General features: G+C 32.8%; 1 protein-coding gene across 1 annotated transcript in view; it reads left to right on the forward strand.

Moving 5' to 3' along the window:
* LOC148277420 (laminin subunit alpha-like) overlaps positions 1–13988 on the forward strand; it is an 83671-nt gene that overhangs the window by 55215 nt on the left and 14468 nt on the right. Inside the window, exons 31-40 of the mRNA XM_088232906.1 lie at positions 2552–2679; positions 3510–3634; positions 5739–5912; positions 7850–8131; positions 9040–9266; positions 9616–9783; positions 9897–10116; positions 10580–10689; positions 11676–11797; positions 12171–12444. Of these exons, the coding sequence (XP_088089032.1) occupies positions 2552–2679; positions 3510–3634; positions 5739–5912; positions 7850–8131; positions 9040–9266; positions 9616–9783; positions 9897–10116; positions 10580–10689; positions 11676–11797; positions 12171–12444 (1830 nt within the window). The remainder of the gene's footprint in view (positions 1–2551; positions 2680–3509; positions 3635–5738; positions 5913–7849; positions 8132–9039; positions 9267–9615; positions 9784–9896; positions 10117–10579; positions 10690–11675; positions 11798–12170; positions 12445–13988) is intronic.

Below are 13988 nucleotides of genomic sequence, written 5' to 3' on the forward strand. Positions count from 1 at the left end.
ACAGAAATAAAAAGAGTAGAAAACAGTAACAATCCACAATAAATTATTAGGGGCCTATTTTGTGATTGGTTCATTACAAGAACTGTTGATTGATTGATTTGGTGTTTATTTTGTAGAACTCCATATTTAAACTTATAATTAGAAATCAAACACTGATTTGAGTCCACTGAATACTTTATTTTATTTTTACAAATATAAACATATAAAAATAAAACTTTGTGACAATTGTTTCGCCTTATTAGGGCATTTTCAAACGAATGTGAAGATTATTTGGATTGAATGTCCTTATATAGTTATATAATTCAAGGTACTTATGTAGAAAATAATAATAATCTTATGAACTATAGCATGTACATTAATCATAATTGAGGGAAAAACCGATGGTTAAGGGTGAGGATAAGTGTTTAATAGGTAATGGGGAATTTAGGTATTTATATTTGAATTTCGGGGAAAATATAACAAAGTAAGTATTTATTGACATACAAGTATGTATTGTGAGATAATTAATGAAGCCTTATAGTTTTGTAAATTTAGATAATTGTTGTCGAAAAAATATCAATAATATTATAACAGGTTGCTGTTCATTTTAATTTTAAAACATGATTGAAATATTATGAGGAAATTTATATAAACATAAATGTATTATCATACAATATTTCTATTTTTAAGAATTTCTTATCAAAATATATCAATGCAATCGTAACATGATTCATCTATTAATTAATTACGCGTCATATAAGCGTGTACAAAAATGAACAAAGTGAAGAATAACAGTCTATTTAAATATGTTTAATAGTGGTGAAGATATTAGGTTGGTTTGTTCATTTATTATTTTAAAATTAGGATTATTTAGATATTTATTGATTTCTAATTGTTCAAGTATATTAAGTTTACGCCCTTTGCTTTCAACGTGTAATGGGATTGGTTTATTTGAGATATGAATTTTATGATTATTTTCTTTTAAGATTATTATTATTTTCTACATAAGTACCTTGAATTATATAACTATATAAGGACATTCAATCCAAATAATCTTCACATTCGTTTGAAAATGCCCTAATAAGGCGAAACAATTGTCACGAAGTTTTATTTTTATATGTTTATATTTGTAAAAATAAAATAAAGTATTCAGTAGACTCAAATCAGTGTTTGATTTCTAATTATAAGTTTACAAGAACTGTTGTTCTATTTGTTGTGTGATATTGTTGTTCATTAGTTTTTAAATGTTTTCAATAATTAAGGAAGACAAAATGATCATACACTGTTCCACATCCAATATTCAGGACCGATATGTCGATATTTATATCTGATGGAAAAGCTACCTTTACGTTAAATAATTTTAATTGCATTTCTTAAAACCTTATATGTATCTATAAAAAATCAATTGTTCAAAATTTTCCAAAGCGATATTATTAGATTTTATTATTCTCTGTCCATGCGTCCATGCAATGGTTCCTTCCAAATAGTTCTAAAAAAATTGTAAATACCTCAAATTCACTTTAAAAAATACGGTGATTTTGTGAAAATATTAAGTGTCCGCATCAATTTGTATAAATGAACTAAAAATATTGTTCATTTGCATTTCTACCACTATTGAAAAAAACTAATATTTGCGTTCTTATAATTTACCCAAATATTTAATTTTGAGGGCCATCAACTGAGTTGTAAATAACGCACTATTAGAAAATGGGAATCAAGTTGGAGTAGAGTGGGTTTCGAATCACGGACCTTTGAGCCGTGAGTTCGAGACGCTAGCCACGGGACCACAACCCGATTCAAAACTATGCAGCGCCATTAACACTCGTTGTTTCAAAGCTGTTCTGGATATTATTTTTTATAGCTTTTTAGCAGTGTTTACTGAATATTTTTATAACAAGATTTTGAAAAACACTTATTTTTATTTCTACTCTATTGTTTGCACTAAAAACAAGGTCACAAGGTCACAAAAGGCACAAATTCTGATTCCCCATTACCAATAAGGAAATATCACTTTTTTTTACCATATTAAATTGATAAGGGTTTATGAAATACTATCAAATAAAAAAAAATATTTTTTACCTCTTACTAGTAGCATAAAAATATTTTTAAATTTATAATTTTGAATTCCCACAAAAACAGTCCATTGCATTGGCCACCCCCCTGATACGTCACAATTCAGGTAAATTTTGAACTTTGTTCACATTTAAATAGAGCAACGTCACGAATCTTGACGTCACAATTATCAAAGCCAAACATGTCGTGTTTTTGCAGGGACATATTTTTTAATAATTTATTTCTTAGAGTTGAATAAAAACATTTCTCTACAATATCCATATTGATTTTAAAAATACAATAAATTTTTCTAAACCCATTTCATATATTTTTTCGGTATTCATTGTATGTGATATTCCCATATTGTGGTAAATTATAATGACAAATAGGATCTTAATTACAATCCGTGGACAGTTAGAATCCTAAATCCTATTTACTTTTAAAATCTAAATATGAAATTATTTGGTAGTAAATTTAGACTGTGTTTAGTAAATAATTTTATTAAAATATTTTTTCTTAGGATTGTCAACACAACACACAAGGAGACCACTGTGATGAATGTATTGAAGGTTACCATGGAAACGCTCTCTCTGGAACTCCTAAGGACTGCCTCATCTGCGCTTGTCCTTTACCGATCACATCTAACAAGTATGACCTTTCTTTTATTATGGAAATACTAACAATGTGTTAAAAACCAATTTCTTAAGAATTTTTCGTTGATTAAAATACAGTAGAACTCCGTTTATCTGAACTCCAGTCATTTGTCATCATCATTTATCAGTCATTTTCAGGAAATAAAAATAAAAGAGACGTTTTAAAAATATGACTTTTCATTGAAATATCTGATACGTAGTACTTGGACTGGCTGGCGTAGCTGGAGTGTAAAACTGATAATCTTGCCTTCATACAACAAATTATCTAGATGCTTTGCAATTGATGTGCCAATGCAGTGCCTTATGGGCCACTCGGTGTAGAAAAGTGAATGATGATAACAAACGAAATAATGATGGGAAAGAAATAGAAAAATCACAGGACTTTCGAACTAAGCGGATTTAAATAACAAACATTTGTTTATCCTGAATTATTTTAATGTATACAAATATTAAATATAATATTCAACGGATTTTATGTACCACTGTTTTCATTGGAGGAACTCAAGAAAAACCAATTTGAAACTAACTTAGTAACTTAGTAAAAACTCACTTACTGACTATTGCTTTTACATTATGAACTTTAAGCAATAAGTCCGCTAAGTACTTATTCTTTGTACTTTAGAAGTTTTAAATAAATAAATAAACTCCAGAATCATGTCTTCCGAGTGTGAGTGACATATTTTTTTTAAAAAGCAACCAGAAAAAATGAAAACTAGAATAGAAAAAACTTTTTTTTAATATTGGTATTATAGTTAAGATCTGTAAATTTAGATGAAGTTATTGTACTGGTTGTGTATATTTTATCAATTGCATATTTTTGTCTAGTTTTGCAACAAGTTGCGAAGTGAGCTCTGATGGTGAACAAATTACATGTGAATGTAAAGAAGGGTATTTTGGAGCACGCTGTGAGTCTTGCGATTCTGGATTTTATGGGAACCCTCAAATGACTGGTATGTGCGTTTTTTTTCCAATCATATTTGTTTATGTATGATTTTCACGTTTTTATGAATACTCAAAAATGTAACTCATGTGTTTGCACTCTCGGGAATGCTCTGCTATGGGCAAGTATTTTAGTTTATTGTAATTTCTTTATTTAAAACTTTTGTGCAAAGTACATTAGTGGGTTATTTCGCCGGAAGCTGACAGAGACGCGAGGCGGCTCTTTGTGGACACCATACGCTCCATCTCAGGAACAGACATGGAATGATGATGATGGTATTGGTGGGTTTAAGTAATTTCTTGTTAGCTCTCTTAAAAAGAGATAATAATTAATACCAACACTGTCTGCTTTAATAAAAATTATATTCGGTTTTCTTTTTACACACACACACAACACAAACCATCACGCCGTTTCTCCGTAGGGAAGGCAGAGAGGATAGAATGCCATATCACTTTATCTTGGCATACAGACCTCACTTCCTCTACATTCATACATCTTCTCATGCACGCACGCCGATTGTTCCAAATTTTGACATGTCCATCTTCAAGTATTTGATGGACTTGATTGTGCCATGTCTTTCTCAGTCTTCCTTGTTTTCTGCATCCATCAACATTCGTAGATCCTTTTAGCCGTTCTTTCACTCTCCATTCGCTCTACATGTCCTAACCAATGCAGCACCCCTTTCTTGATTCTGTTGATAATGCATGTCTCAGCCTTACACACTTCACGGATCTCGACATTTGTGCACCTATCATCATCGTTTTACCACACATTCGCCTGTGGGATTGCATTTCGACAGCATTCAACCTACTTTCACTTTTTATGTTAGTAAAAATATATAGTCTAATGATTTTGATGGTGACGTGCTTCTTGCTAGCAATGAAGATCTGCAGCTCTTGGTTACATAGGTCTACCATATATGCATGGAGAGTAATGTACTGATGTTGACTAATCCAAAGTGATGGTTTTTGAAAGGGATGAAAGTATGACTAAATGTAAGATCATTGCTAACGAAGACTTTCTGAATCAGGTAGAAGAATTTGTGTATTTGAGAAGTATAGATATATGTTTGCTAGGTATAGAAATACTAAGAAAGTTATTGAAAGGAGGGTGAGTGCCGGGAACAGGGTGCACTTAATCCGGCACTGGCGAGGTTGGGTGTAATTAACCCAGTTAGATTTTGAACATGTGTTTGCTTACGATTGGTCCAACAAAGAGTGCCATAGGAGCAAGTAGCTGATCATAAGGATTCAATAAACAGTAATTGTTATTTATTTTGATTGATTTCTGTGTATCATTTTGTGCAGATGCGAAAATATTATGTATTATTCTTTTGTCTGGAGTTGAAATTGATAAAATTAATTGTTGGAAGAAGTGATGCAAGAAATTTTAGAACACACCCGTGAAGAAATAAATGAAATACGAAAACAGGCGGAGACAAGCGTTATCAAATCAAGGAAAGAGCTCTGCGTTGGATTGGACATCTAGTATGAATGGACAGTGAAAGAACTGCTAAAAATATGTACGATACATTTGTTGATGGATGCAGAAAACAAAGAACACCGAGGAAGACATAGCAAGACCAAATTCAAAAATTTATATACATTTTTATTTCTTTTTTCATTGTTTTATATTTACTTGCTATTTTTTCTTCTTCTCTTCCTTCCCTATTTTCCCATCCCACTTCCTTTCACCCATAGCAAACTGTAGGTTTTGTTTTTTTATATTTTTGTTCCTATATGAAACCCATAATTGGTCTTGTTATTTGTTGTTATTCTTTATGTATTGTTTATTACTATGACTGTTGGTTTCAAAAATAAAAATTAATAAACTATATGTCGGTGAGTATAAATATTTTTATGTTGGATTATTGAAATTAATAAATTTTGAAAATGCAAAAAAACAAAGAAAGTTTTTTCATGGACTGGCACTTGAAGCATAAGATTGATAATCTTGAACTACGCTGTATGGTTTACTCTGAAGATGGCTCCTGCTGTGGTAGCCAAAACGTTGAATTATGCTGCATTTGGTTTAACAATGCACTGCTCTATGCACTACTAGGTGCCAAAAGGGGGATGATGATGTTTATAATAATAACTATTGTATTATTTTAGGTGAATTTTGTAGTCCATGCGACTGTTCTGGTAATATCAACCCAGATGATCGTGGTTCATGCGATACAATTACTGGAGACTGTCTGAAATGTATGAACAATACTTATGGCGCTGCTTGTCACCTCTGTGAGCCCGGATTTTACGGAGACGCTATTATTCTGAAAGATTGTCAAGGTATCTTATAATTTTCTATTTATAATTTAAGTATATATCTTATCACTCTCCTACCTTAATCAATCCAATCGAAAAATATAACCTTTTCAAAATTAATATACAGTTGAACTTAGTTATAGGCTCGTGGAAATAGCGAGATCTCTAGAGATGTAATGAGTTAACGTTTTTTGATATTTTTGTTTATGGTTTTCTTCATACATTTATTCACTTTTATAATGAGCTACTTTTAGGTAGGGTTACCATATGACAGGTGTTTGCCGCATTTGACCGGCATTTTAAGTTTTAGACAGCCGTGCGGACGGCATCGCTCTGAGTCAAGCAACTTTGAATTTCACACAATTTCTTAGGTATGGATAAATATCAGTCATCCGAGCTTTTTTTGACATTTGACACATTCCCCCCAGCGCATGACCTCATGGCCTTTGAGGGTTAATGAATCTAGAGGGCGATAATGTTTGCCAACACTCCTCCCTATTCATGGCATGTGAGCGGGGAGGATAATGAATGTACCAATTTATTTTATTAGAATCTACTGCTGTTTAGTAGACATGCATTTTTCTGAAAAATCAGGCATCCCTCCATTTTGAAATGGCAACCCCACTTCTAGGGCATACCGAACAAAATAAGAACTTAAGTAATAAAATCCGAATGCGCTGCTAACTTATAGAAGACTGATGCTATCAGACGCCGAGACCGGATTACGCTTATGACACTGTGTAAATTACCTACAGTACCTGGTAATTAATAAGTACATCAGGCTTAAGAAAGAGACTGCCGTCCTAGTCTGCTAACTTCAGCTTTGTAGAGCGGCATCTTTGTCATTCATCCATGTTACAGATACCGGACTCATGCTGCAGAGACGACGCTCTACAAAGTCGGCAGTCTCTTTTTTGAGCCCAATATATTTTATTAACTGCCAGGAACGGTAATTGGTGTTTTCGCACACAACATTGAAAGAGTATTACAGTAAATACGGCTCGGCACCTCATTACAATTTTCAACTTCTTTTGTAGTTTGAAAATGCTTTTTTTTGGAGGTTTATGTAATGTTTTTCAGATTTTAATAAAAAATGTTCGATACAGTGTCACTAAACTCCTCCTGATACATCATGTCTTCATGTAATTGGTATGTTTGTAAGAATTATTTGTTATCATTTTCCTCAGCAGTTTTTTTACTATATGTGTATGCATTATATGCACCTATATATTTATTTGTTTACTTAATGACAGTATGCAATGGCGTATGTGTATAGTGTATTAGGATAATCTATATAGTGCCATTTTTATGAAAATCACCTTAAGGGCGCTGTACAATAAATTCAATATCCCAACACGTCCTGCTGATACAGAGTGAACGATTGAGATTCTAGTTCCTTGTTTCCAATTATGATCGATTTCAATAATAGATAGGAGCTAGGTTACAGCACGTCTTGCAGCTACAGAACATATAGACGGTAAGAAATCTAGCCCTCATTTACATTATTCTTTAAATTGAGTATGAACTGTTTTAAAAAAAAAAGGCTTGCAAATTAATGGCGATCCAAAAAAAAACCTTTTTCGTTTTGAGAAAATTCAGTCAATCCCATCTTCCTCGAAATAACTAAGTTTAACTGTATTTTCAATAAAAAAAATCATTATTTTCCGTGTAAGTAAAGTAGAAAAAAATAAATATTTAAATGTTATTTGCTTCTATTAGTTTTTTTGTACCACAATAGGCCAGGAGGATCAAATTTATTGCAGTGGTGATTTACAGCAAAGAACACCCAGCTTTCAAAAAAATACACACCCCCATGCGTGAGGCAAATGTCTTAGCCATTATTACATACACCACGGGGGCTATCAATTGCCCTTTCTATCTAAGTCTTTATTTAAAATATTCGGTGTTTTGCATATAAACTCGCAATTTATCAACAAAACATGTATCTTTTTTGCATTCAGTTTGTCTTTGTGATACTACCGGTATGGAGAAATGTGACAGCATGACTGGTGTATGCATCTGTCGTCCCGGCGTAATTGGAGACAAATGTGACCGTTGTCAAGATGAACACTGGGGCATTGAATCAGGAGAAGGTTGCAAGGCCTGCAACTGTTCCGTCGCTTCGCAGTCCAAACAATGTGATGACAATACTGGCCAGTGCAAGTGTATGCCGGGAGTTACTAGGAAGAACTGCGATATGTGTGCATCAGGGTTCTGGAATTATTCCCCTACAGGATGCGTTAGTAAGTACATATTATACATATATTTTTAAAAAAATATTTTAATGATAATCTTGTATGACGGCCTAAAATTAGACTATTATAAAAAAATTGATATCTTTATCAAATAGCTGTAAATAGTCTTTCTTCAATTAGTTAATAACCAAATTTAATTTCGATATTTTTTTTTAATATAAAAAGATAAGTATTTGCATTTTTATGATTACTCAAATATTTATTTTTTTTGGGCCATTTTTAACGAGTTGTAAATAACCCAGTATTAGAAAATAGCCATCAAGTTGTGGTGGGAGCAGGGTTCGGATCTCTGATCCGTGAGTCTGTGACACTACTGCGGGACCACAACTCACTTCAAATAAGCAAATAACAGCCCCTTACCAAAAGTGTTTCATGATCAGAATGTTCTTGAATACAATATTGTTAATTTTCCGAGAATCTGTAGTCTAGATCCGAAAACATGTTAGCAGATGTATTGAGTACTTTAAATGTGTACTATTTTGTTAAAAAAAAAGAATTAAAAAGGTTTTATTTACACCTTAACAAAGGAACGCAAACAGGTCAGCATCTCCTTTTTTTGCTTCACTATAAGCCAGGAGGCCCAATTACAGTGGTAAATTACAGCACAAAACACCCAGGCTTGAGAAAAATCACATTTAATTTTTGTGTTCTCACCGTGAATAAAACCTGAAACCTTCGACGCAAGACCACTACACAACTAATGTCACCAATTAGTTGTAATTTTGTGATTTTATACTAAATAAATATATACTCAAATTGTTTTGTACATGTAATTATCTTTTATACCATTCTGATACATGTTAACTTTATTTCAGAGTAAGTATGGGAATCACTCTCTCTTTATCTTTGCAAAAAGTTTGATAGATTAGTTACCTATACCGTTTATTATTTTACAGCTTGTGAGTGCAATACTGGCTATTCCATTGGATTGGGTTGCAATGCAGCGACTGGTCACTGTGAATGTTTGCCAGGAGTCATTGGTGATAAATGTGACCACTGCCCCTACAGAAATGTCCTTATACCTGACCGAGGTTGCTATGAGTGTGACTCTTGTACACATGACCTCCTAGACTCAACTGATAATTTGCAACAGCTAATTGATCCTGTCAAAGCCGACTTTGAGGTAATTGTGTCAAAAAGAATTTGTATTTCTCATTTATCAAAGTTTACAGGGTTTTCTCAGACCGATTGTATAGCTCTTATGCATCTATTTGAGCCAGAAAGATATAAAAAACATACTGTAAATACAACAGTTTTAAATTTACATTACACTACACTACCCAAAAATATATTTACTGACTATTACTAAATTTTCAAATCGTTTTGGCATATTTATTGGTTTGGATGTTTCTATTTTACCACGGTCGATACATTTTTTTTATGAATGCAATTGACACAAGAAAGGTTTATGAATTTGATTTATTTATTTTTTATTCGACTTTAAAAAAATAATGTGTATTTTAAATTTACAGAATAAAGCATCTGGGTACTTCACAGCACAGCGTTTGGTTTATATTACTAACCAACTGGATATTATTAAACCTTCCGTATTAGCTCTTGATCCAAATGAATTTGACCTTTCGAAGACGTCAAATAAAATTGACGATTTGGAAACAGATGGAAAGAACCTGAATAGAAAGGTTGGCAAATTTTGATGTTTTTGTGGGATTTGTATGTTTATGTGATGGTTTACTTTGTATTTGTAACATTTATTATAAGAAGAAAAAATAATTAGTTAAAATTATAATTTTAGGCTGAGTACGCAGCATCAGATGCCGAAAAACTGAAGGTCAATGCTGGTGAACTTTTGAGTCAATATAATACTGTCTTGAATGATGTTATTCAAAGTACTGTGAAGTCTAAAGCTACTGTAGCCCATGTATGGGATCTTGCCACCAGTTTGGAAACCAGTGAATGGCCCCGAATAGACAAGGCTTTGGCAGAGGCCAAACAGATTTACTCCGACTTGGAAGGTTTGACCTTTGAATTCTTGTAAAAATATGCTATGAGTTTCTTGTTTAAGTAAAAAAAAATAATAATGCAATGATAAAAATATACACAAATATGAATGAATACATTGTATCAGTTGTATAAATAATGACACCATAATAACTTGTTCCGCTTTCTCGTCATTTATGCCCAATTTTAAGCATTTTTCTATCTATAACTTTTTTAAGAAATATTTTAATTCGTACTCCAAATATTTTTCTAGGGCCATTTTTAAGTACTAAATAACTTTGCTAGTAAATGAGAAGTTATGGTATAGTAGGGTTTAAAGCTTGGAGATCTGATCCGTATTCCACGACACTGTCGCGGGACCACAAGCTATCTCATTTATTTCTTTTTATTTTATGTAACAGCTTGTATCTAATTTTTTTTTTTTAAGTGCCAAAGTTTTTTCACAATATGAAAATAAAATGTGTCATTATTTTTTAGCGAAAGACTTATCCCTTCAAACCAACAACTCTAAAGCTCAATTAGAAAGTGCTGATAAACTCGTGGAAGAAATGCTAAAGTTCTTAGAACCAGTCAGCAATCAAATGAAGGTAACGATAATTTTTTTTAAATATTTGTAATAATACATGAATCTTATTTATGGAAAGACTCAATATTTCGTAATAGTAAATATGTTTCGTATTAACCCTTTGCACTCGAATGCCGCCGCTACTGCGGCATGCTAATAAATCGCTGACTGTTACGTACTAGGAAATTCGGCCCTTTGGACCTCATGTAATCGGCCTTCTGGGCCTCGTATATAAGCTCTACTGGCCTCAGTTGATCGGCTCTTCGGGCCTTGGTTGATAAAGATTTCGGGCATCTAAAAATATCAGCCCTCTGGGCCTTAGAATTTTGTTTTAGTATTCGGAGCAGTCTAAATGTTGTAAATAAGAATCTCTTACTTTAACTAATGCTAATAAAACCACATAAAATTAACAGATATATTAAATATCTATGCAAAACGTTAGTAAGTGGTTAAAATTGAAAAGTGGAAATGCTGTAATTTAAAATAATAGCAGTCAGCTGTCACAGACTGTTGCATGATAGTAAATTTAGCCTTCAGGGCCTCAATCAATCACCCCTGCAGGCTTTAATGAGTCTGTCCTCTTGGCCTTATTAAATCAGCCCTACTGATGAATCTGTCCTCATGGCCTTATTAAATCTGAAAATATATTTATCATAATAGAGAAATTGTTAACGACAAAGGGAAAACCGAAAAATTCCAGAAACAGGAATATATTACAAAACTTGAGAAAGTAAACCTGGACTTCTAGTTGGGGATTGTAATATGGAATACCATGCTATGAAAACCTTTAAATAATACATATATTCATGTCTATTCTATTCCTTACATACCTATTTTAACAAAACAAAAAAACAATTGAAGTTTAATTACATTTTAGTGTAAATGTTTTTTATTTCTTGAAAAATGCCTCGTGTTGGCAATATGTAATAACAAAAACCTTTTAGTGCTAAGGGTTAATTGTCAATGCGTAAATAAATTATGAATACATTTTGAATAAACTTTTTTTAGGCTTTCAATAAACTAAGAGACTACGTTATAGTTTTTGATAAAAACTTGGATGATATAGTTAACTATACAAGAGCTGTTGAAAAGAAAGTCGAAAAAGTTGAACCGTGGACTGAAAAAAATCGGTAAGTTCGTTTATCACATTAAAATCTCTAAGTATTTAGTTGAAACTGGGTATTTAAGCCCTGTTAATACCTAAACTTGCTATTTCTTTTCAAAAATGTTCTTCAATTTGTTGATGCATTTGCTAATAAATTTAAATCAGGCTGTGGTCTCACGGTAGTGTAACGCACTCACGGATCACAGGTCCGAAGCTCAAATCCTGCTCCACCACATCTTACCATTTACTAATAGTGAGTTATTCACAACTCATTGAAAATGGCCCTAAAATTTAAATACATATTTGGGTTTTAAGAACACCTATTTCTTTAGAAAAAATGCTCAGCGATGCGGTCAAAAATTGTCATTTATCAATTTGATATTATTTTTGTCTTATAGTGCTGCACAAATCAATAACAAATTGGATATTGTAAATAATGTGAAAAAGGAATCAGAGAAAGATCTCAAGTTGGCCAGTGAGTATTTGGTGAATGCCACATACGCTTTAAATGATGCGGAAAATTCTGTGGATGCTGCAGGACAAGAATTAAATGAAGGATTTAGGATCAATAATATTGTCAATACAACTATTCTGAATCTGAAGGACGAGGCTCCAAAATTGGACACCTTGTTTGATCAAGCAAAGGGTCACGTAGAGGTCTTACTTGAAAAGGTAATATCTATATATATATATGTTTATAATTCTTCTGTACGTGTGATGTCACTGAACTCTTCCTCAACGGCTTAACTGATTTACGTGCGGTTTTCAGCGAAATGTAGATCTTTGCGCTGCACGTTTTCGTAGATATTAAATTTTTCAATTGAATCTGTAAAAAATAAGTTAGAAGCATAAATCTTCTTTTCGTCGACCTACCAGGGTTGCATTTGACGAGAATGCATATACAAAAAAAAATGGAAGGATGTTGTTTTTATGTGTTTAAAAAAAAATTGGTTTTTAAATGTTTATAAACAAAATTCGCTTTTTATGGATCTCAATCAGATTCTTTCCTTACATTCCTTTTATTTTCTTTCCGTTTATTTCTTTTTGCTGGATTTTTGGTAATATTAACTCATTAACTGACATTCAATACATTTTTGAAAATCGCATTCATGAATAAAGTGCACCCCTATTGGTGAGAAAAGCCGAGTTTGACATTTGCAAAAAGAATTGAATATTTGAAAATGAATTATTTTATGTTTTGAAATTCAACCATAAACAAGTACTTAGGTAGGTACCTACTTAAATTCAATATTTGAATATTAATAATTTTTAGTTTCGGAATTCAATCATAATCAAGTACCTAGGTACCTGCTTATCAATGAAAAGCCTTTTCCCAAGGTAATAGAAGGCAAGCCAACGTTCGGGCAGGACAACGTCTGTGGGGTCCGCTAGTATTATATATTATATCAATAAAATATCACTAACATTAATTAAAACGTGCATGGACACTTTTTCCTCATGGGATCTACTCATATGGACACATATTATAGCTTTCTAATTTTTTTAAATATTGAACTTTTGATTGGATGTAGTTGATGGTTTTAAGTAAATATTATTTGACTAATATACTGGGCCACTTTTGTTGCCTTTTTTTTTTGTTGACTGTTTTTTACCATCATCATCATCATAAGCTCCACAGCCCTGGGTGGGCCTCGGCTGAAAACAGGAGTCTCCTCCACTCTTGCCAGTCTCCTGCCCTTCCTCTCTAGTTCCTCACGTCCTACATTGTCATATCTGCACAGATGCAGTCCATCCATCGTATTTTAGGCCTTCGTAGTCTTTGTCGTCCTCGTGTCACAAAGAGAGTTAGGCGTTTTATAGGGTTTTCATCATCCATTCTAATTATATAGCCAGCCCTCCTCAAACGCCCCACCTTGATGGAGTTGATTACATCGGGTACTCTGTAGACTTCATATAGCTTCCTATTGTAGCGATGACGCCAGTGGTTATTTTCTCGCATGCGGCCATAGACAACTCCGAGAATTCTTCTTTCAAAAGCTGCAATTATTCCCTCAATATTCTTTGTCATAACCCAGGTTTTGGAGGCATATGTCAGGATTGGTTTAATAATACTGTTTTTTATAAGGACACAATATCTCTTACAATATAATTACTTCAGTTTCACGTAGGCTACAGCCGTCTTTTTACTACCAATATTTTTTGGATTGATTGTTATAGCCGTCGTTTCCTAAATGAAAGACACGATATTCACAATG

The sequence above is a fragment of the Micrasema longulum genome, unplaced genomic scaffold (assembly GCF_059751315.1).
Source record: "Micrasema longulum isolate JH-2025_06_02 unplaced genomic scaffold, ASM5975131v1 h1tg001037l, whole genome shotgun sequence".
In the NCBI taxonomy this organism is placed as follows: Eukaryota; Metazoa; Arthropoda; class Insecta; order Trichoptera; family Brachycentridae; genus Micrasema; species Micrasema longulum.